This window comes from Podarcis melisellensis, assembly GCF_964234715.1.
Source record: "Podarcis melisellensis genome assembly, chromosome: 7".
Taxonomy (NCBI): domain Eukaryota; kingdom Metazoa; phylum Chordata; class Lepidosauria; order Squamata; family Lacertidae; genus Podarcis; species Podarcis melisellensis.
In genome coordinates, this window is record NC_138539.1 from 22,337,374 (window position 1) to 22,359,816 (window position 22,443).

At 45.1% G+C, this 22,443-nt stretch overlaps 2 protein-coding genes and 2 long non-coding RNA genes across 12 annotated transcripts in view; 2 read left to right on the forward strand and 2 right to left on the reverse strand.

Moving 5' to 3' along the window:
• The window catches only part of LOC309374213, an 87,846-nt gene extending 84,797 nt beyond the window's left edge, over window positions 1–3,049 (forward strand). Inside the window, exon 4 of one of the 2 annotated variants that reach the window (XR_014170401.1) lies at window positions 2,987–3,049. This is a non-coding gene — a long non-coding RNA (uncharacterized lncRNA). The remainder of the gene's footprint in view (window positions 1–2,986) is intronic. The other variant, XR_014170402.1, reaches the window with a different exon arrangement.
• ODF1 (outer dense fiber of sperm tails 1) lies at window positions 1,741–8,263 on the reverse strand. Its single transcript, XM_081919046.1, has 2 exons — window positions 7,836–8,263; window positions 1,741–2,231 (listed from the first exon to the last, which is right to left on the reverse strand). The coding sequence occupies exons 1-2, from the start codon at window positions 8,129–8,131 to the stop codon at window positions 1,916–1,918; spliced, it is 612 nt and encodes a 203-aa protein (XP_081775172.1). The 5' UTR covers window positions 8,132–8,263; the 3' UTR covers window positions 1,741–1,915.
• A 1,556-nt stretch (window positions 8,264–9,819) lies between these two features.
• Window positions 9,820–16,736, reverse strand: LOC309374243. Its single transcript, XR_014170444.1, has 3 exons — window positions 16,451–16,736; window positions 13,420–13,519; window positions 9,820–10,027 (listed from the first exon to the last, which is right to left on the reverse strand). It is a non-coding gene; the product is annotated as an uncharacterized lncRNA (long non-coding RNA).
• Window positions 16,737–16,966: 230 nt separating this feature from the next.
• Window positions 16,967–22,443, forward strand: part of UBR5 (ubiquitin protein ligase E3 component n-recognin 5) — a 66,654-nt gene continuing 61,177 nt past the window's right edge. For 4 of the 8 annotated variants that reach the window (XM_081918586.1, XM_081918588.1, XM_081918590.1 and 1 more), the window contains exon 1: window positions 17,195–17,365. In XM_081918586.1, coding sequence (XP_081774712.1) covers window positions 17,304–17,365 — 62 coding nt within the window. In that variant the 5' untranslated portion in view covers window positions 17,195–17,303. Of the gene's footprint in view, window positions 17,366–22,443 lie in introns of all 8 variants that reach the window. The other 4 variants (XM_081918592.1, XM_081918593.1, XM_081918589.1 and 1 more) reach the window with 3 other exon arrangements.

The following is a 22,443-nucleotide window of genomic DNA, read 5'->3' on the forward strand; positions in this document are numbered from 1 at the left end:
GATTTATTGTTTAACAGAAAATAATACCATGAGCCATCTGTTTTAGCCATTTGTTTTGGAATGCAGGGGCAACAGGGCCAAAAGGTGATCTGGTAATTATGGTGCCTTGTCGAGGCAAATGTAAGATATATGGCTACTTGTCTGCCATTTATGGATAGAAGGAAATATAGCTCTTTGTCTCTCATAAAAGGTAATAGGAAATGGGTGTATCTTTTATTATTGGTTCTAGCAAACAGCCAATAGGAATTTCAACCAGGCTGATTGGACAGAGGCAGCCAGAGGAGGAGCAAGGGGGCTGGGTTGAGGAAATATAAGTGCTGGCCATCAGGGCTGAAAGGGGCAGAGCTTTGGTAACCATATACCACTGTGCCTATCATTTATTTGTCTGACAAATAAATTATTATTTTAATTTCTCTATTGCTGCGTTGAATACCGGTATTTCATTCCAGCTAAGCGTTAACCACAAGCAGGGTGCTACACCGTCAACCTCAACCAGGCCCAGGGAGAGGCACGGCCTGTCAGCTTCCTCCTCAGGTATACCCCTTACAGAACTCAGCAGGGAGGATAGCCTCTGTGTGTAATCGTCTCTCCAACTGTCCCTATTTGCCAGGGACATTTCCAGAATTACAGAAGCCACCCCGGCTTCTGATATGAACCCAGAATGTCCCAGGGACGTTTGAAGTGGTGTTGCTGACTCGCACAAGACCAAGGCACCAAAAGACACGCATCCCAATTTTCGTCAGAGTAATGTTGGAGGGTATGTTACTGTCGGTCTCCCTGACCTCTGCCCTACCAGTTCCAATTTATTATTATAAGCCATCCCAGACTCTGTGTTCATCATCTGATGCCCTTCTTTGAGTGCCTCCTCCAGGTGAAGTCCGGAGGGTGGCAACAGAAGATTGGGCCTTCTCTGTAGTGGCTCCCCATTTGTGGAATGCCCTTCCCAGGGAGGTTCACCTGGTGCCCTTCATTATATATTTTTAGGAGCCTAGCGAAAATGATCCTCTTCAACCAGGTCTTGGGCTGATTAATATTCTGTGGGAAAGGGGTGTTCTTGTTTTGCTGTTTTGTTTTATTCTGTGAACTGCCTGAGACCTTATGCTGAAGTGTGGTATATAAATCTAATAAAGACATAAATGACACTTAATGACACTTATACACTGCTGGATTGTTAAAAATCCCTCCAAGTGGAATGGGGCTTGTTCTGTTTTTACTGCGGCACAAACTACAAGTTTAATTGCTCAGGGGCAGAATAACCTGTCTCCTGCCAGGTCAACCTATTTAGCCCATCAAGCTCTGAACTGTACGTTGACTCGCTGCTGCTTTCCAGGGATCTCAAACATAGCGCCCTCCCCCATCCCTTGCTACCTGATCCCCAAAGCATGTGCTCTACTACTGAGCGAGGGTCCCTCCCCATAATTTCCAGCTCCGCAGCTAAAAATAAACAGGAATGGCATTCCCCAGTGCTGGATTAAACCCTGTAGAGGCCACTAGGCAGTCAAAATCTTGGGGGAGCCTCACACTGAACTAAGAAAGCTTGATTGTAATTTTCTTTCAAGATCAATATTATTTTGATCCATTGTCGCAGGCCCCCTAAAAGGCATGGAGCCTATACGCTTGTGGCTATTCTGGCTATTTGATAATCCAGCATTGCATTCCCCCTCCTGTGGCAGCGACCGGCTATGAAGACACCCTTTAAAACACAACTTGGAAATAAAAACAAACGAAGTCACACCAGCAGATGCTCAGCATTGTCGTTGTTGGAAGAAGGTTCGCATGGACAGCAACACGTTTAAAGGGCGATATTAAAAAAGAGAGAGAAAAACGAAACCAAACACAACCATTCCCCTTAGGATCCACTGAGATCGCATCCAGATGCTGAACAGCTGCCAGAGCTGATCATCCAGTGTCTTATTCAAAGCAGGCTAAGCAGGCAGGAAGGGACACAGCCTGGGGACTCTATCCTCACGAGACTGCAAGGTCCGATGGTATAAGTGACTTCGTTCTCACACACCCCTGGTGGCAAGCAGATCTCCTTGGTGACGGTGGAGTAGTTGTACTCCTTCCCTCTGCAAGTCTTAAATTCTTCCTCATGCTCAGCCGACACTTTAATTTTCCCATCTTGTACCCTCACTGTAATGTCTTCCGGGTCGAAACCCTTAACGTCCATTAAAGCCAGAAGCTTTGGGCGGCTACATGCTGCCATCATCTTAGTGATCCTTCTTCGAATTCTGCAAAATAATAGCAACAGCAGTAGTAATAATGGTTACGATAATAACATAGGAAAGAAGAACGAGCCAAGCTGCTTAAAGCGGCCAGAATCCCGCACACAGGAGGATGATGATGATACTGATGATGATGATGATGATAATAATAATAATAATAATAAACCACAGAGCCTAGGATTTGCCAATCAGAAGGTCAGCGGTTCGAATCCCCGCGACAGGGTGAGCTCCCATTGCTTGGTCCCTGCTCCTGCCAACCAAGCAGTTTGAAAGCATGTCAAAGTGCAAGTAGATAAATAGGCACCACTCCGGCGGGAAGGTAAACGGCGTTTCTGTGCACTGCTCTGGTTCGCCAGAAGCGGCTTAGTCATGCTGGCCACATGACCCGGAAGCTGTACGCTGGCTCCCTCAGCCAGTAAAGCGAGATGAGCGCCGCAACCCCAGAGTCGGTTTCCCCAGCCACTCTGGGCAACTTCCAACAAAGTACTAAAATACAAGTGGTATGAAGACAACAAAGTATTAAAATACAGGATGAGAAGTGGAGGCTAAATCTGTTGATAAATAGGCATGATTCGACGGTACATTGTGTCAGTGGATTCACATTATGTGGCAGTGGAAACCAAATGGTTGCAATACAGTACATCAGCTTGTACCAGTTGACAGGAAATGCCACAGGGTTGAACTCATCTATATCCTTGTGTTGGTAGAACTGGACGGTGACAAATCTGTGATGTTTGCATTAGACTCTAATCATTTGCCAGTGGCCTTCTCTCTCTCTCTCTCTCTCTCTCTCTCTCTCTCTCTCTGTGTGTGTGTGTGTGTGTAGGGGTGTGTGCAGTGTTAGAAACTAGCCAGGCGCCAGGCGCGTTTTGCAACTGTTGCGGGTCCAATTGCGACCATGTGGAGATCTCTGGATGCCAGGTTGGCGGCTGACATCTCCATCGGCTGGCCCCTCCAGCTTTCTTAAGCAAATAAGCTGAAGAGCTTATTTTTTGCATTTAGATTCCAGCTTTTTCTCCAAGGGGTACATAGTTAATTCCGTACAACAACCCTGTGAGGTAGGTGAAGATGCCGTGACTGGCCTAAGGTCACCCTGTGAGCTTCATGACTGAGTGGGGATTTGAACCCTGATCTCCCAGGTCCTAGTCCGACACTCTAACACACTGGCTTCCTAGAGTACTTCTGCTATGGGACAGCTATATAAATTAAGGAGGTAAATAAATTTGGGGAAAGCAAAATGTCCCTTAGAGAAGGATCGGAAATATTTTCCTTGAAGCTTGCATTTGTTTTATTCTGGATTGTTTTATTGAATGTTTTAATGTAAATTGCTTTGAGATTTATTTATTTTTTAAATAAAGTGGTATGGAAATGAAATGAAAAATAGTTACAAAAAAGAGGAGCCTATACATTCCATTGTAGTGACTGTAACTAAGGCTGAAGGTGCCATTTGGCAATTAGCTTATATATAGGAGATAAATATATAAACACCATCTAATGCAGGACCTTTTATAAGCATACTAAAAAGCTTGCAATCTAGGGATAGTTAAAAGGAAGACACATAAAGAAATGTGGCTATGTAGAAAAGGAATACACAGTTGGAAACAAGTGCTGAAGGAAAGCCATCCTTCAAAATTAACGCTTCTCCAAATTTTGCAATGCCGCTCTCCAGTCATGTGTACAAAAAATTAATATACTAGGGTAAAGTGTGCATTGAAATGCACGTATATGTGACAATAACACACAAAAATGCATTAAAATGTGTTCATTAGGAGAAATTCACACTAAAATGATGATAAATTTTCACAAGAACCTTTTAAAAAAAATCACAAAGTGATTTGAATGTAGGATTGTGAAAAAATAGAAACTTGCAGGTTTGCTCATACTTGCTCTTGAATGACATAGGATCCTGGGTATTTGATTTGACGGAGCAGCACTTATCAATGTCTCCTCCCTCGCCCCTGAGATCAGCAGGGAAGGCCCTGATTGTGGATCCACCAATGGACATCTCTTATTGTGAAGGGACCTGGAGTAGAGGCTTCTCTGCAGCGCTCCCTCTTCGTGAAGAGCAGACACAGCACAGATGGGGTTTTCAATCACCTGCTGAAAACACTTTCTTTCTCTAGCTGTCACAGGCTTCTGTTAGACTGTTTCTGAGCTTGGGGGTTATCTTTTATTATAGAAGGGACTATGAGTGTCATCTAGTCCAACCCTCTGCAATGCTTGAAACCACGACCTTGATTTAAGAGTCTCCTGCTTGACCAAATGAGCTATATTTTATTGCACAGTCAGAAGTCTTTGGGCTAATGGAAATATTTTGCTGGATATTGCCCATGGATTTATTTATTATGGAAACTGTTCTGAAGTTACCTGGTGACTGAAAGTGGTATAAAGGTAAAGGGACCCCTGACCACTAGGTCCAGTCGTGACCGACTCTGGGGTTGCAGCGCTCGTCTCGCTTTATTGGCCGAGGGAGCTGGCATACAGCTTCCGGGTCATGTGGCCAGCAGGACTAAGCTGCTTTCTGGCAAACCAGAGCAGTGCACAGAAACGCCGTTTACCTTCCCACCAGAGTGGTACCTATTTACCTACTTGCACTTTGACGTGCTTTCGAACTGCTAGGTTGGCAGGAGAAAAGTGGTATACAAGCACACAAAAGGAACCATGAACATGGCTCTTTTATTCCACTTACAATAGAAATCCAAACGCCGCTTTCAGATTTGCTGAAACGTGAACATGCTTAATGATAAATGATGCAGCGGCAGGGCAGGTCATTACATATTTGTAGTGCACCCTCTGCCAAGAATCTCATGACAACATACATGGAATTTCCTATTTTATCCTCACGGCAACCCTGTGAGGTAGGGCCATTCCTTGAATTTATTTGATGAGTATGTATTTTGGCCACACTCAGTTCTGTTATCTGCCTAACTACTGGCTGTAAAACTTTGGTTTCCTGTGTGGTGCTTTTATGAGTCTCAAATTATATACAGCCAAAGACCATCTTGGCTGTTAGTCCTGGAAGACCTGCTCCCTGCCTTGCTGGGTTTTCCCACCTGGCTTGGGAGGGCAGGGCCTTGAATGACTCCAACTACAAAAGTGGAGGCTGCTGAACAGATTCTTGGGATGGGGGACTGTTTAGTGTTTTTTCGTTGGGGTTTCTTGTTGCTGTTACTGATATTAATTTTCTGCAATTGTTATTTTTAGACCTTGTTGAGATTTATGTGGAAATTGATCAACCTTGTTGTGTGCTTCTTGATATGTTTTCTTTATTGTTTGACTGTTGTGATAGTAATAAGGCCCGCTGGATCAGACCAAAGGCCACCTAGTCTAGCATTCTGTTCCCATAGGGGCCAACCAGCTACACACAGGGCAAAAATGCTATAAAAAAGTCAGAAATTAATTGTTATAACAAAAAAGGAGGAAACACTATGGAAAATGTCAAAGAAAATCTTTTTGCTCTCCAGCGCCACCTGGTGTTGCATGTTTATAAATTCAAAGCACTGTTTTTTGACTAATGTAGCTGAGTCCTAAGAGTTGCATTGAAGGGGAGATTATCCCATGCTTTGGGAACAATTATCCCAGGAGCTTAGTATTGCAATGGGTCGTTGTCAACATTTAAAAAACAAACGAGAAACTTAAGGGATTTTCTGATAAATGGGTAAATCCAGATTAAATGGGAATACCCCGCTGGCATTTTGATGCCAACTACAGTGCAGACACTGCAAAGGAAGTGCATGCTTGAGATCCCCAGATCCCCCAATTAATGCCCACCTAGAAGCACTCTGCAACCTCATGTAGCCATTGGTCACCCCTGGTGCGAATAAGCCAGTCGCAGGGTAGAGTTCAGACACTCTGCTGGAGAAGGAGAGTGCCTGAGGCAAATAAAAAGATTGGGTCGTATTCAGCCAACGTTCACTCAGAGCAGAACCCCATGAATGGGCCTGTTAGCGATGGCTACTAATTTCAATGGGTCTCCTCTTGATAAATGTTGATGGAGTACAAACGATTGCGACCTCACGCCAGGGAGAAAATACAGCAGGGGGGCCCAAACTTTTTTCAAACAGGGCCAGATTTGATGAAGTGAAGAACAACTGAAGTTGTTGAGCTTTTTTTTAGGATTGGAGTTGTTGAGCTGTTACCCCAACAGATAAACTGCCACGGGGGCCAGATTAAACCGGCATGCCTGAAATAGTGTCTTTGTTGGTGTACGTCCCTTGAGAGGGCATTCCAAAGCTGTGGTGCCTCCACAGGCTTTAAAAGTACATACCTCGGGTTAAGAACTTAATTCGTTCTGGAGGTCCTTTCTTAACCTGAAACTGTTCTTCACCTGAAACTGTTCTTCACCTGAGGTACCACTGTAGCTAATGGGGCCTCCTGCCGCCGCTGCCGCGCAATTTCTGTTCTCATCCTGAAGCAAAGTTCTTAACCTGAGGTACTATTTCTGGGTTAGCGGAGTCTGTGACCTGAAGTGTCTGTAACCTGAAGCGTCTGTAACCTGAGGTAACACTGTACATAATGCACTTCTAAGAGCACAAGAGAAGCTTGCTTCATCAGGCCAATGACCCATCTAGTCTCACAATGGCCAACCAGCTGCCGATGGGAAGCCCACAAGCAGAATCCAAGGCAGGAGACCTCTCCCCTCCTGCGTTTTCCAGCAACTGACATTCAGGAGCAGTATGGCCTTCAAGGGCAGAGTCAGAGCATAGCCATCATGACTGGTAGCCACAGATAACCTTATCCCCCAAGAATTTGTCCAATCCTCTTTTAAAGCCGCCCAAATTGGTGGCCTTCGCTGCATCTTGTGGGAGCAAATGCCACAGCTTAACTACACCACTGTGTGAAGAAGCAGTTCATCTCTTCTTTTTTTATTCTGAATCTTAAAAAAACAAAGGCGGGGTGGGGGTGGGGAGGGTGGCAGGGCTTGGCTCCATCCAAGTTGGTGACTTCCTAAATAACTTTTATGTTCTGAACCGCCCTGAGATCTATGGGTTTAGGGTAGTATACAACTTTAACAAATAAGCAATAAAATAGCAACATGCAGTTTAAAACAGACCTGGAAACTGCAAATGTGCTTCCTTTTCCTCTTTTGTAGGACATCTATTGCTGCAGTGGTCAAATTACAGAACTAGATAAAGGTAAAGGTAAAGGGACCCCTGACCGTTAGGTCCAGTCGCAGACGACTCTGGGGTAGCGGCGCTCATCTCGCTTGACTGGCTGAGGGAGCCGGCGTCTGTCCGGAGACAGCTTTTGGGTCATGTGGCCAGCATGACTAAGCCGCTTCTGGCAAACCAGAGCAGAGCACGGAAACATTGTTTATCTTCCCGCCAGAGCAGTACCTATTTATCTACTTGCATTGTGTGCTTTTAAACTGCTAGGTGGGCAGGAGCTGGGACCGAATGGGAGCTCACGCCGTTGTGGGGATTTGAACCACCGACCTTCTCATCAGCAGGCCCTAGGCTCAGTGGTTTAGACCACAGTGCCACCCACGTCCCTTTACAGAACTAGATACACAGGAACAAATGCACTCCCCATTGCTTCCACCCTTTTAACACCTTAACAGTTAACACCTTAAATAATTACGCAAGCGACAAACTGGAGAAACCCGTTTACCTGGCCAGTTCTTGCTCAGCTTCTATCTTAGCCCTGATAGCTTTACGCTCCAAAGGTGTGAGGCAAGGCGGTCTACAGGGACGACAGCATAGGATGTCACACAGGCAGTGTGGGTAGGGGTGGAGAAGACAGCAACAATGCGGGTGGAGACTTATATCACAAAGGCAGGTTGCCTGGACTTCGCAGGATTTAGGGCAGCAACTCATGTCCATAAGCCTTAAGCGCTTCTTTATTTCTCTGTCGGTTCGCCTTAAATCTCGCCTTACAGCTTCGAGGGCGTTGCAGAGGGTTGCCATGAGTAGGCATTAAACCATATTAACCGACGAGTACAGCCTTCAATAAAGGGCACTCGTCAGGGGGAAAAAAATTGGTCTTGCAAGCCCCGGCCAGAAGTTTGCATTAAGGAGCAAGCAACTGGTGTTCTGGCTGTATTCCAGCATGACGTTTATGACATCATTGCTCTGCAAATATGTCACAGTCTAGCCATCGCCACGGGAACAGTAAACTGTGGTTGTGTCTCAGCTGCTGAATGTAAAATGCCACCCCGATGAGGCATCAAGGTCATTCTTTCATGTACAATGAAGTCAGAAAGCTCCGAGTTTGTGGTATTTGTTAAAAGCCATTACAGACTTCTGTTAAAAGCCCATATTACAGACTTCAGAATTTCTCAGGGGGGTATCTTGTACTGTGGCCTCTTGGTAGGAAATGAGTGTGATGTGGGTGTCTTAATGGTGTTGTGATAGGAACTAAAGATTGGTTTGGGCGAAATACTTGGACATTGTACAATTGTCCTTATAAACACAGAAACATAAAACATGTAGGCAGAAAGCAAATCAGGCCCATATCCTGAAAAGCCAAATCCACTGATGAATAATGTTTCATAATATTACTATTGGGGGCCAACTATTAATTTTTAACTCAAAATTTAGTTCAGGAACCATTTTATGTTCAGAATGTGGCCTCCTAAGAGAGATCCCTCAAACTTTCTGAAGATCTAATTCCTGCGTAACAAGACTGAATACGTCTCCACCTCCTTCAGAAATAACACCAAGTTCCCTCAGATGGTTTTAGTTAAAATTCACTGGGATTCAGTTTTCTGTGCCCACTGTCTCCTACTGCTTGTAATTACTCTGATATTATGAAATGGCCATTATGTCACAGGTTTCAGGCAGAAATATAAAAGGCTCAATTTTCAGACTTTTGCTTTGATCAGGATGACCTGAACTATGGTTTTACAAAATTCTATGAATCGGCGAAGTACTTTAACATCCTGCTTTGTATCCAGTGGTAGTCCTACTCAAAGTAGACCCAATAAAATGAATGACCATTACTAACTTGGGCCCATTAATTTCAATGGGTCTACTCTTGGGTAAAACTTAGTTGGGTACCACTCAAGATCAAGATAAATTTATTGTCATTGTCCGTATATACACAGTATACACAACAACGAAAATCAAACACCCAAAGACCGGGTTCACATACACATTTGCACGTATCTCCAACACTCTCATCCTATTCAGACATAATCTATAAAACATAACATAATCCAGAATATAACATAACCTATTAAAGGCATAACATAACCTAAAACCTATCTCATTCCTTCCTACTCCCTGCTTACTATTTCTTGCAACTGGCCCTGAGATCATTATTTAGTGCAATCAGAGCTCTTGGATAGAAACTATTCAGAAGGCGTGTGGTTCGTGTTTTCATTGTCCTATATCTTCTGCCCGAAGGCAACAGTTCAAAGAAGTTGTGAGCAGGATGGGTGGGATCTCTCAGGATATTGTGTGACTTCTTCAAGCTGCGAGACATGAAGATCTCATCCAGGGTTGGTAGTTGGAGCCCAATAACATTCTGGGCAATTTTAATTATCCTCTGTAAAACTTTTTTATCCATTTCAGAGCTGCTCCCATACCTTGAAAGCATCTTTAACAATGCTTTCAGGGGGTCCTTTAGGCAACTGTTGCGCAGGACGGTAAAAAGTACATCCTATCGCAGGGTTTAAAGCCCAAAAGCCAACTGCAGAGGTTTTACTACAATTCAAGCGGTATATAAATTTTGTTCTAAGAAGTAAAAACAATGCCTTGACTAAATTTCACATGTACCCTTAGTGCCACCTTGTTCTCTGGATAATGTAGGCCCACCTTTTGCTCTCCAAACTGCCCCTCTGAGAAGCACATCCTCTTTGGCTGTGTGTGAGAGAGGAAGGGAAATGTAAGAGACTGAATGGGGTGGCACAGACAGAGGAGGAGCTATGTAATGCTGCAAACTCCACCATCTTTTGGTCCTGGCTCTGCCTGCTACCAGCCGTAGTCCCCGACTTTTCAAATCACCTCTTGTTTAGGGATAGCACAGCTCTGTTTTTGGTGCAACAGCAGATACAACACCCACTGCTTGGTCTGCTAGTTTCTGTGGACTAGCAGCAATTTACACCAAGTAGATTGCACGTAACTGGAGCTCTGACTCTGAGCAGCAATCACCACACTCCAATATTCTGTAGCTATCTTTTTCTTACCTCTATCTAATACACAAGAGTTTCCTGACATTATGACACTTGTATCTGGGAGTACATATTAAGCCAGTAAGCATCCTAGCCAACAACTGAAATTGCGCTAGGATCAATCTGCCCTTGCTAGAGGGGTCCCTTGTGGAGGTAGGGTGGAGGTAGCAACAACATAAATAACTGTAATTATTGATTCTCATTACACTAAAACTCATTGCCCAACCTTTAAGCAGGCACTAGTTGCAATCAGCACTGCAGATAACAAGGCCAGTGGAAGTGATGGTATTCCAGCTGAACTATTTAAAATTTTAAAAGATGATGCTGTTAAGGTGCTACACTCAATATGCCAGCAAGTTTGGAAAACTCAGCATTGGCCAGAGGATTGGAGAAGATCAGTCTACATCCCAATCCCAATGAAGGGAAGCCCAAGAATGCTCCAACTACCGCACAATTGCACTCATTTCACACGCTAGCAAGGTTATGCTTAAAATTCTACAAGGCAGGCTCAAGCAGTATGTGGACCGAGAACTCCCAGAAGTGCAAGCTGGATTTAGAAGAGGCAGAGGAACCAGAGACCAAATTGCAAACATGCGCTGGATTATGGAGAAAGCTAGAGAGTTCCAGAAAGACATCTACTTCTGCTTTATTGACTATGCAAAAGCCTTTGACTGTGTCGACCACAGCAAACTATGGCAAGTTCTTAAAGAAATGGGAGTGCCTGATCACCTCATCTGTCTCCTGAGAAATCTCTATGTGGGGCAAGAAGCTACAGTTAGAACTGGATATGGAACAACTGATTGGTTCAAAATTGGGAAAGGAGTACAACAAGGCTGTATATTGTCTCCCTGCTTATTTAACTTATATGCAGAATTCATCATGCGAAAGGCTGGGCTGGATGAATCCCTAGCCGGAATTAAAACAAAAAAATTCCTTCCAGCAGCACCTTAAAGACCAACTAAGTTAGTTCTTGGTATGAGCTTTCGTGTGCATGCACACTTCTTCAGATACAGCAGACCAACACGGCTACCTATCTGTAGCCGGAATTAAGATCGCCGCAAGAAATATCAACAACCTCAGATATGCAGATGACACAACCTTGATGGCAGAAAGTGAGGAGGAATTAAAGAACCTTTTATTGAGGGTGAAAGAGGAGAGCGCAAAATATGGTCTGAAGCTCAACATCAAAAAAACTAAGATCATGGCCACTGGTCCCATCACCTCCTGGCAAATAGAAGGGGAAGAAATGGAGGCAGTGAGAGATTTTACTTTCTTGGGCTCCATGATCACTGCAGATGGTGACAGCAGCCACGAAATTAAAAAACGCCTGCTTCTTGGGAGAAAAGCGATGACAAACCTAGACAGCATCATAAAAAGCAGAGACATCACCTTGCAGACAAAGGTCCGTATAGTAAAAGCTATGGTGTTCCCAGTAGTGATGTATGGAAATGAGAGCTGGACTGATCGCCAAAGAATTGATGCTTTTGAATTATGGTGCTGGAGGAGACTCTTGAGAGTCTCATGGACTGCAAGAAGATCAAACCTATCCATTCTTAAGGAAATCAGCCCTGAGTGCTCACTGGAAGGACAGATCCTGAAGCTGAGGCTCCAATACTTTGGCCACCTCATGAGAAGAGAAGACTCCCTGGAAAAGACCCTGATGTTGGGAAAGATGGAGGGCACAAGGAGAAGGGGACGACAGAGGATGAGGTGGTTGGATAGTGTTCTCGAAACTACCAGCATGAGTTTGACCAAACTGCGGGAAGCAGTGGAAGACAGAAGTGCCTGGCGTGCTCTGGTCCATGGGGTCACAAAGGGTCGGACACGACTAAACAACTAAACAACAACAAGTTGCAATCAGAACTGGCTCATTATCTCTTAACCAGCCTCCAGGTGGCAGCAGAGGGCAGCAAGAGGCAATTTGAGCAAATAATAGGAGCAGGGACCTCCTCACTAGTTGCTTTTAATCAGGCTTTCTCAAACTCTGCCCTCCAGATGTTTTTTTGGCCTACAGCTCCCATGATCCCTAGCTAGCAGGCCCAGTGGTCAGGGATGGTGGGAATTGTAGTCTCAGAACTTCTGGAGGGCCGAGTTTGAGGAAGTCTGCTTTTAATATATCCTTGAAGGCTTGGTGGGTTGATCTGGATAGTTGCATTGGATCCCTTTCCAACTCTGTAGTTCTTGATTCTCAATATTTCTGCAAGTAAAGCTATGGGTGTGGGTTCCCCCAAGGCAGTACCTCTTAAGGCCTTACAAAATCTTCCCTGCAGGGTGAGAACATTCTGAGAAAAAGAGCTTAGCAGATGCTCCTCCAGATTTCAGAGGCCTTTCCGGTTCCATAAATTAGCTTTGAGATGAACAGAGAAGTTAAATCACATTGGAATAATAACAGCTTCACAGTATACATCTTTAGTACAGTGGTACCTTGGGTTAAATACGCTTCAGGTTACATACGCTTCAGGTTAAGAACTTTGCTTCAGGATGGGAACAGAAATCGTGCTCCGGCGGTGCGGCAGGAGGCCCCATTAGCTAAAGTGGTGCTTCAGGTTAAGAACAGTTTCAGGTTAAGTACGGACCTCCAGAACGAATTAAGTACTTAACTCAAGGTACCACTGTATATCTACTGAGCTAACTGCACTATTTGATTTCCTAGTCTTCACACACTGTGTACAAATCATACAGATGTTTGTGGAGCCATTCTTTAAGAGGAGCCTGCTGGATCAGGACCAGTGGCCCATCTCGTCCAGCATCCTAGTCTCACAGTGGCGAACCAGATCCCTGTGGGAAACCCTCCTGCAACTGATATTATAGGCAGAGCAGAGCAATCAGGGCTGATAGCGTTTGATAGCTCTCTTTCCTGAATTTGTCTAATCCTCTTTTAAAGCTGTCTAAATTGGTGGCCTCAATGCCTCATGTGGAAGCAAGTTCTGCAGTTTAAGTATGTGCTGTATGAAGGACTTTCTTTTACCCGAATCTTCCAACATTCAGCTACGTTGCTGTCCAAAAGTTATTGCGTTAAGAGACACCATGGCACTCATTTTAACAGAAACTGAAATGGCCAAAATCTTATAGTTTAAATACCTTGTATTACGCATACTGTTTTTTCTTATAAGACTCTTAAATTTCAAACTTCATCTTAAGGGATTACGTTTCCTAGTTTCACAGTTCTTAAAACTCCCAACTGTTTTGAGAAAACAATGATCACAAAAAAGTAATTCTTACATTATTTAAATAGTTATCTACTAGGTTTTTTTTTGCTCTCTAAGCAAAAAAAACAGATAGTATTAGTATTTGCTAATGGGGACAATAGGAGAGTGAAGTGACAGATTTGTCACTTACAAAGCCCTGCTGGCTTGTGCCATGGGCATGTTATCAAGGAGAGCCCATTGTGTGCGCAGGGGGTCTTCAACTATGGGGGGCAGAATGCCCATTTGAAGACCTAAGAACTGCACCACAAAACACCCATTTCGTGGAAGAAAAATTGGTGGGGTGCAGAACCTTTTCAACCAAACAAGCAAAATACTCAACTCATCCAAAAGCTGTCATTACTTGATTGAAGTTCTTTTACAAAGATTAAAAACTGGCTGTACCCAGTGGCCTTGGTAAGCACCAATCAGGGTGTTAAACGGCCTCGGTCCAGTATACCTGAAGGAGCGTCTCCACCCCATCGTTCTACCTGCACACTGAGGTCCAGCACTGAGGGCCTTCTGGCGCTTCCCTCACTGCGAGAAGCCAAGTTACAGGTAACCAGGCAGAGGGCCTTCTCGGTAGTGGCGCCCTCCCTGTGAAACGCCCTCCCACCAGATGTCAAAGAGAACAACAACTACCAGACTTTTAGAAGACATCTGAAGGCAGCCCTGTTTAGAGAAGCTTTTAATGTTTGATGTATTACAGTATTTTAATATTCTTTTGGAAGCCGTCCAGAGTGGCTGGGGAAACCCAGCCAGATGGGCGGGGTATAAATAATAAATTATTCTTATTCTTATTATTATTATGAGGGGAGCATGGTGCCATGGACACCATGTTGGGGACCCCAGCAATAGTGTCCCCCCTCGTTAGAGATCTTCATGACTCATCAGTCAGGAGGGCAGCAACACCTACAGACACAAGCTTACTCAGAGGTTTAAAGACTAAACACAGCCAGCACAACTCTACAGCCAGTTTGGCAGGTAAACAGTCAAGGCCAGCCAGAGGAATGCCAAATGTAACAGTCAGCAGCATGGTGTGAAGATACACGATGTGATATTATTGATGAAGCCGACCAGGCCCAGGGTGTGTGGGTGTGTGGATGGGGCACTGTGAGGGAATCCTACACATTCTTACTTTATTTCCACCATGGGAAGAAAGATGGCATGTAAATGTAGCAAATAAAACCCTACAGCCTACTGGTCATCCTGGATAAGTGATAGGTTACGGGCTTGCCAGGAAAAGGACGAAGTCCTAATTTAGTGCCACTGATTCCACACAGGCAATAATGTTCAGAACAATGCCTATATCAGGAGTACAGTGGTACCCCGGATTACAGACACTTCAGGTTACAGAATCCGCTAACCCAGAAACAGTACCTCAGGTTAAGAACTTTGCTTCAGGGTGAGAACAGAAATCACGAGGCGGCAGCGGGAGGCCCCATTTGCTAAAGTGGTACCTCAGGTTAAGAACAGAACTCCAGAACAAATTAAGTACTTAACCTGAGGTACCACTGTATATTTGTTTATGTGCCTAAGAGGAAGCAGCAGCAAGAAGAGCTACTGCAAACTTCCTGGTAGCATAGTAGGAAGCAGCAACGAAATTGGAAAGGTGTTCCTGCCTGAGAGTCATAGATGTTGCAGTCACAAACTACATTTTTGAGGAATCCTGATAGGTACGTATTTTAGATGTTAAAAAGAAGTTGCAGCAAGGTTAAAGCTCAGGCCTTTGACCTCAGAAAGTTACACACAAATCACATAACCATAGGTTAATAGTTCACGATGGGGCTTCTATACTCTAGCCCAGAGAAATGGAACCTAAGATCTGGAGACCTTCCAAGCCTCTATTTCTGGCTCTTAGGACTCTTCCCAGGTCACACCCTTCCGTGGCCCTGTTTTGCACTCTACTTGAGTGGTTTGGTGCCCTTGAGCTCTGAATAACGCTACTTGCTTGCCTGAAGTGTGCATGTAACTATCCAATTGTAAGGTAAAGGTAAAGGACTCCTGACAGTTAAGTCCAGCCGCAGACAACTCTGGGGTTGCAGACCTCATCTTGCTTTACAGGCCAAGGGAGCTGGCATTTGTTCGTAGAAAGCTTCCGGGTCATGTGGCCAGCATGACTAAGTTGCTTCTGGCGCAATGGAACACCAAAACCAGAGCAGCGCATGGAAACACTGTTTTACCTTCCTACCGTATTTATCTACTTGCACTTTTTGGCATGCTTTCGAACTGCTAGGTTGGCAGGGGCTGGGATCGAGCAACGGGAGCTCACCCCGTCACGGAGATTTGAACCACCGACCTTCTGATCGGCAAACCCAAGAAGCTCAGTGGTTTAGACCACAGTGCCACCCACGTCCCCTATCCAATTGTACAAAGGTACAATTCAAACTTGTTGTTTTTCCCCAAGCTGGATCAGAGGTAGCTACAATGACCTGCAGAGGGACGTGGGTGGCGCTGTGGATTAAACCAGAGCCTAGGACTTGCCGATCAGAAGGTCAGCGGTTTGACACTCTTTACCAAATGGAGAAAAGAAGAGGGGTGTCGATACAACCAAACGAACAGCCAGTGAACAGAATTAAAACCACTATCTTCAAGTGTGGTAAAGTGTAGGCCTAGGATTGTGGAGCCGGGACCTTCAGCTACAAAGCCTGTTGGGTGACTCACTCACTACTGCACAACTATCTCACAAGGTTGTTGTGAGGATAAAATGGGGACAGGGCAGAGGAAGGAAACCTGTGATTGGCATCTTTCTGTCTTGAGAGACAATGGATTTCACTTGCCTATCCGTCACGCACGGAGGGCCCGCTTCACACAAACCGCAGTAAAGGTTTCCCCGGGGCTATTCCCAGGCAAAGCTGCAAGTGCGCCGTTCACACGTTCGCGTGTTCCCTCCCCGCCACCCCAACATAGATTTTAGCAACTCCTACAGGCAGAGTCTGGCTGGCAAGTCAAGGGAAAGCCTATGGCGCCCTGCCAGCCTTTCCCACTCGGGGGCTTTTGCCTTCGCGAGGCGGATTCCCCGTCCCCTCACAGGGTATTATTCCCCGCCCTCCACGCTAGTCGCTCGGCCTGTTCCGGCGGAGGAGAAAGAGGACGCCTCTTTATCTCCCGCTCTCCGGGAAGGCCCAGAAGCCGGGCGGCCAAGGCGGCAGCTGCGGCGGGACCGTCGGGAGAAGGCGGCGCTGACGCGCATCTCCGACGCGCATCGCCGCCTCCTCCCCTCTCCGCACTGGAAGCGAAAGCGGCGCGCGCATCCACGCCGCCCTCCCTCTTCCCCAGCCCGCGCCTGACGCAACGCACGCCGGCTGCCGGCCAACCCTCGCGAGCTTTACATCGTCCCCACGGCCGCCCGCTGCTGAGCGGCGGCCTGCCATTGGCTGCGGGGGGGCCGCGGCCCCGCCCCGTCCGCTCTCTCCCCGGCGAGGCGCAAGGAGAGGGAGGGAAGAGAGGGGCCGCTGGAAGTTAAGATGGCGGCGCGTGTGAGAGCGGGGCGCTGACCGAACCCTTTCCCGCCGCCGCGAGCTCCCCGCTCCCGCGCACGCCGCTGACCAGCCTCTCGCTCTCCCCTCGCGCCGAGCGGAGGCTCCCGAGTGTGAACGAGACACCCAGCGGCACTCCGGAGGGGGCGCCAAGCCCTCCTGCCCTCCCTCTCCCCCCCCCGCCCGCCGTCGCCCGTCCTTTCTCCTCCGCCTCCTCCTCCTCCTCCCCCCCCCGCACCCTCCATTTCCTCCTCGCGCGCCCGGCCCCTGCCCGCCTCCCTCGAGGGAGGGGGAGCGAAACATGACATCGATCCACTTCGTGGTGCACCCGCTCCCGGGCACCGAGGACCAGCTGAATGACCGGTGAGGAGGGAGAGCGCGCGAGGGGAGGCCGCTCGGGGGCCTCCGGGAGTGGGGGGGGGGGAAGACAGAGGAAGCAGGAGAGGGGGAGGAGCCCCCGTGCGTGAGGGGAGGAGCCCCGCGTGTTTGGTTGACGGGAGTGAAGGGTTGGAGGTGGAATGTGGCGTGGGGGGGGACACTTCTCCTTCACCCCCTCCCCGGGATTTTGTTTATTTCCCCCACCCCTTTTCATTTTACACGTTGTGAGCGTCAACAAGGTTCTCCGCCTGGGTTGTGAATGCAGGAGGCGCCTCGTGCATTAGGACGCTTAAAATTAAACAAAAAAATAACCGATAAATAAATAAATAAGTGAAGCCGCCGGTGTCAAAATGAGAGGCACGGTCCCATGCATGCTTACCCAAGTGCAAGGATCCCGTCGGATCCTGGGTAAACGTGGGTACTGTATAGGATCCGGCTTGGAAACGTGTTGGTTTTGCTTTTGTCTCTTGGGTTTGCAAAAGGTGGGGTTGAGCAGACTCGGGTCTTCTCTTCCCGGCATTGAATAAAAACTTCGACTGACAGTGCGATTCCGCGTGGGGTTTAACGCTGTAAGCATCGTGTAACTTGGCGTCTTCTGATGCTGTGTATATTTTAACTCTGGCGCTACGGGAATCTTGACCGCAATGGAAATTTAGCTATTTCGAACGTTGTACACCATCAGATAAAATTCTGAAGGACTCTTCCATCTTATGTTGAAGAAGCTGCTAATCTTGTCTGTCTTAAGCGTAGAAAGCAAAGGAGCAAGACTAGGTTTTGAATTAAATATGCTTTTAAGGGGACTTAAGGGGGAATTTGCGACTACAAATTAGTGATGAGAAAGGGATAGGGAAATCAGTATGTTTATTGTGGCTGGTGTTCATGCAGGGTAGATCTATGAAATAGGCTTGATTGCATTGAGGTTGACAGTCTTGAAACTGCTAAATGTGTATGATTGGGAGCATAATGGAAAGCCTAAATTGCAAGCAATTTGAGATTTCCAGTAATGTTTAACTTTCTGTATTACAACACAAAAATAATTTTGCTACAGTTAACACGTAGATATACCTATTACTTCTTTTTAAAACAGCAACAGAGATAGTAGACATTTTTTTCTCCTATTGTACTCTCTGGGCCTTTATTAAATTTGATTATGGTCCAAGTCTATGCTGTTATTGTGCAGCACAATCTTAAGCATATTTACTCAGAAATAATACCCCTGTGTTTTGGTGGGGCTTATTCCCAGATGAGTGTGCATAGGATTGTATGCTTATCTAAGAAAGATGTCTGAAAAAGGTTTCAGTAGAAAATGAAAAGCTAAATATTTAGCAAGTAACGTACATCAATGTGAGGATTACATCTTATCCAAACTATTACGGGCCTGCCTGTCTGGGTGTGGTTTCTTTCTCTTGAATGACCTGGTGACACATTTAACACTGCAGTGAGTGTCATGTGCTAAGAGAAATACCACCTCAGAGATTGGCTGCAGCCTCAGTAATGTCTATGAATTTGGCATGTTTCTGTCATAGAAGGGTGGAGATAGGACATTAATAGTGTGAGGCAAGTACACCAGCATCTTCATGTAACTTCTACAGCCATGTTCTAAATATGTTTGCCTAGATATATATCCCACTGGGCCCCATGGTATTTGGTTTCTTCCTGGTGACACTGATTTTGGCTGTAACTTTAGAATCGTAACCAAATTGTTCATGAAGTTGTGATAGTGAGGAATGCCAATTTTAGTGCAGACTTAAATGTACAAAACACGTTATAAAATGGCTGTTGGTAGCTATAACTTCTTAGCAACAAATGATTATTTCATAAATTCATAAAATTATTTCCTAAATATGGGGATTTGTTTTTGAATTGTTAGTTGGAAAAGCATAGATTTGGTTTCATTTATGCAAACACTTTTAAAGGACAACTTTATTCCGGTTGTTCATTTTTACTGACGTAATAACAAATGCTCACAAGGATAGAACATGTTTGACTATATCCCCTTTTTATTCTTGAGACAACCCTGTCAATTAGGTTAGGACAGGGGTCAGCAACCTTTTTCAGCTGTGGGCCGGTCCACCGTCCCTCAGACCATGTGGCAGGCCGGACTATATTTTGGAAAAAATATATGAATGAATTCCTATGCCCCACAAATAACCCAGAGATGCATTTTAAATAAAAGCACACATTCTACTCATGTAAAAACACACTGATTCCCGGACCGTCCACGGACCGGATTGAGAAGGTGATTGGGCCACATCTGGCCCACGGGCCTTAGGTTGCCTACCCCTGGGTTAAACTGTGAGGAAGTGACTGGCTGAAGTTCACACAGTGAGCTCCATGACCTAGGGATTCCCTGGCCATTGTTAGACACCTGATAACTACTGCACACCATGTATCTGTTTGCACTATCAAAATGGCTCCCACTAATTAATGATCACAATTTGACTGTTGGAAAAATCAGGTTATTTTTGTGTACCTATTTCAATGCTGTGTGAATTGGTTTTTTTATGTTGATCACATGAAACCAGAAGCAGATGAGTAATAAATATTAATTTTACCTTTTGGGTATATATTTTCTTCTCTGATGTAGAATGGTATTAATATCAAATACCCTTTTGAGTCGACATGCTTGGTGCCATAGCACTTGTGACTTGTAATCATGGTGACTTAAGAGAGGGGAAGCTCTTCTATATTTAAAAGGTGTTGAAAAGCCTCTCTACTCAGGAATTAGGGATTCAGAATGTCTCCCTTGGTGAGGGTAAGCAGGATTTTAGTTCTGATTCACAGGGCAGGAGATGGAATATAGTACAATTTAGAATTGGTAAACCAACATTTTCCTGCCTGTTACTATCCCGCTTTTGACCATGTATTTTGGTGTACAGCATCATAAAGGGATAAAATAAATTGGGACCACAGGTCCATAGTTTTCCTGTAACAGTGGTGTACTATCATGTTTTGTGACTTCCTGGAGCAGCTGTTTATTTGCCTATCTGCTGGTTCAGCGTTAAGATCTAACTGTTAAATCAGGCCATTCTTTACTGATTAAAAAGCATGTGCCTTCAGAAGAAGAATGTTCAAATTAAAATCTAGATATGTTTTACTAAGCTTTGTTAATATGTAATGTGTATAAGTTCAGTTTACTGTGTCTAGCAGACAGCCAGTACACACATAAAAATAATAACAAGAAGAATGCAACAAGAATACAAATATCGGCCATTGTAATGTTTTCCTTCCCCTACCAGCCAACAAAAATGTGTGGCAGGGAAATTAAAAATGTCATGTTTATGAAACATGGGCTAAGTATTATACATTAAGAGGGAGCGATGTCCAGCATGATCTGGGAAGGTGATTTTGGCAAGAACTCTGTGTTTCCGCTTGTGTGTAGTGCTTTTGGAACTCTCCCTACCTTTCCAAAATTCCATTACACTATTTAAAATATCTTCATGCTTAGCTAGAACAGGGTATTCTGCAGTTATCTAGATACTGTAGATTGGATCTGGACCAAGTTAGTTAAACTTAAGTCCCATTGAAATTAGAGAAGCTTAATTACTTGTTCCACTGATTTCAGTGAGACATACATTCAGCTATTTTTCTTTGGATTCAACCCTATATATTTTGTTGAAATCTTACATAGTTTGAGGTCTAAAAGTTTGGAGCTCGCATTGGGCTGTGACTCCTAGAGACAGCACCCTGAGGACAAAACATTCACCAAACATTCTCAAATGGTTTTAAAGGAGCATAGCTGAGAACCTCTACTCTATGCTTTCAAGAAGCTATAACAGATAAGGATGCAGTCCACAGTATTCATTAATTTCAGTGTTACTCTTGATTTCTGCTCCAATTCAGTTGAAATGATTGGAGATTTTATGCTACAAATACCTGGCATATTGATGTATTGTTCTGCTCCCCCAAGAGTTTTGAGATATATATACTCTGGACAGTGTTAGTTTTAGTTTACTCACTTATTAACTCCCTGGCTCCCAAAGTTTGTTTACAAATAGATTCATGAATGTGTTTAATAAAGATACACACACACTTCCTCTCAGTGGTCACCTAAAAAACCCCAAAATACAACTTTGAACCTGCCCAGTTTCCCACTTCATAATAGATCTCTAGATGACATTAATGAACTTGAAACAATATATGATGTGGCTTTGGAGTGTGCATGTGACACATGGGTAAGTGGGGCCCATCCCAGAGTTTATGTAGTTTGTGCACATCAACCCTAATTTTTCAGACTCCCCTACAGTGAAGAATCCCTGCTTCTCTTTAGGCTTATCTCATGATTATTCCACAGCCTTTACTATTCTCATAATTCCCTTCTGAGTCTTTTCTGGTTCGTCAGCATTTTTCTTTAATTGCAACACTTAAAAGGGAACAGGATACTTTAAATAAGGTATTGGTGGCACTAAGTAATTTTACTGTTTCAGGGACTTGGATATACAGTGGTGCCTCGCAAGACGAAAAGAATCCGTTCCGCGATTCTCTTCGTCTAGCGTTTTTTTCGTCTTGTGAAGCAAGCCCATTGACAGCTTAGCGGATTAGCGCTACAGCGGTCTAGCGGCTTCTAGCGATCAGCTGTTAAGCGGCTTATCAGCGGATCAGCTGTTAAGCGGCTTAGCGGCTTAGGAAAAGGGGGGAAAGCGAAAAAAAACCCACGGGGACTCGCAATATTTTTTCGTCTTGCGAAGCAACCCCATAGGGAAATTCATTTTGCGAAGCGCCTCCAAAACGGAAAACCCTTTCGTTTAGCGGGTTTTCCGTCTTGCGAGGCGTTCGTCTTGTGGGGCACCACTGTAATGGGGGCCATAAATTTGGGCTGGTTTTGGTGGCTGACCAAAAATTTGATTTCTGAAACTTTGCTCCTATCCAGGGCTCAGAATTTTATCCCTGACCTTGTGGTGCCCCCTCTGAAGTACAGCAGGACTTTGGGGCATTTCCCAGGTGGGAAAATGTCCATGGAATTATGCTGTGTCCAAGTGTGGTACAAAAATAAGCCTGCCTTTTTTGTAGTGGGCGCTGTAGAGGAAAACTTGTTTTGGTGATGCCCTTCTGAGGTGTGTGAA

Bases quoted from the DNA above. Each gene is read 5' to 3' on its own strand.
- ODF1 (XM_081919046.1), bottom strand. From the start codon at position 8,131: ATGGCAACCCTCTGCAACGCCCTCGAAGCTGTAAGGCGAGATTTAAGG. The intron at 2,232-7,835 runs GTAAACGGGTTT...ATTATTTTGCAG, and splicing joins GCTGAGCAAGAACTGGCCAG to AATTCGAAGAAGGATCACTA.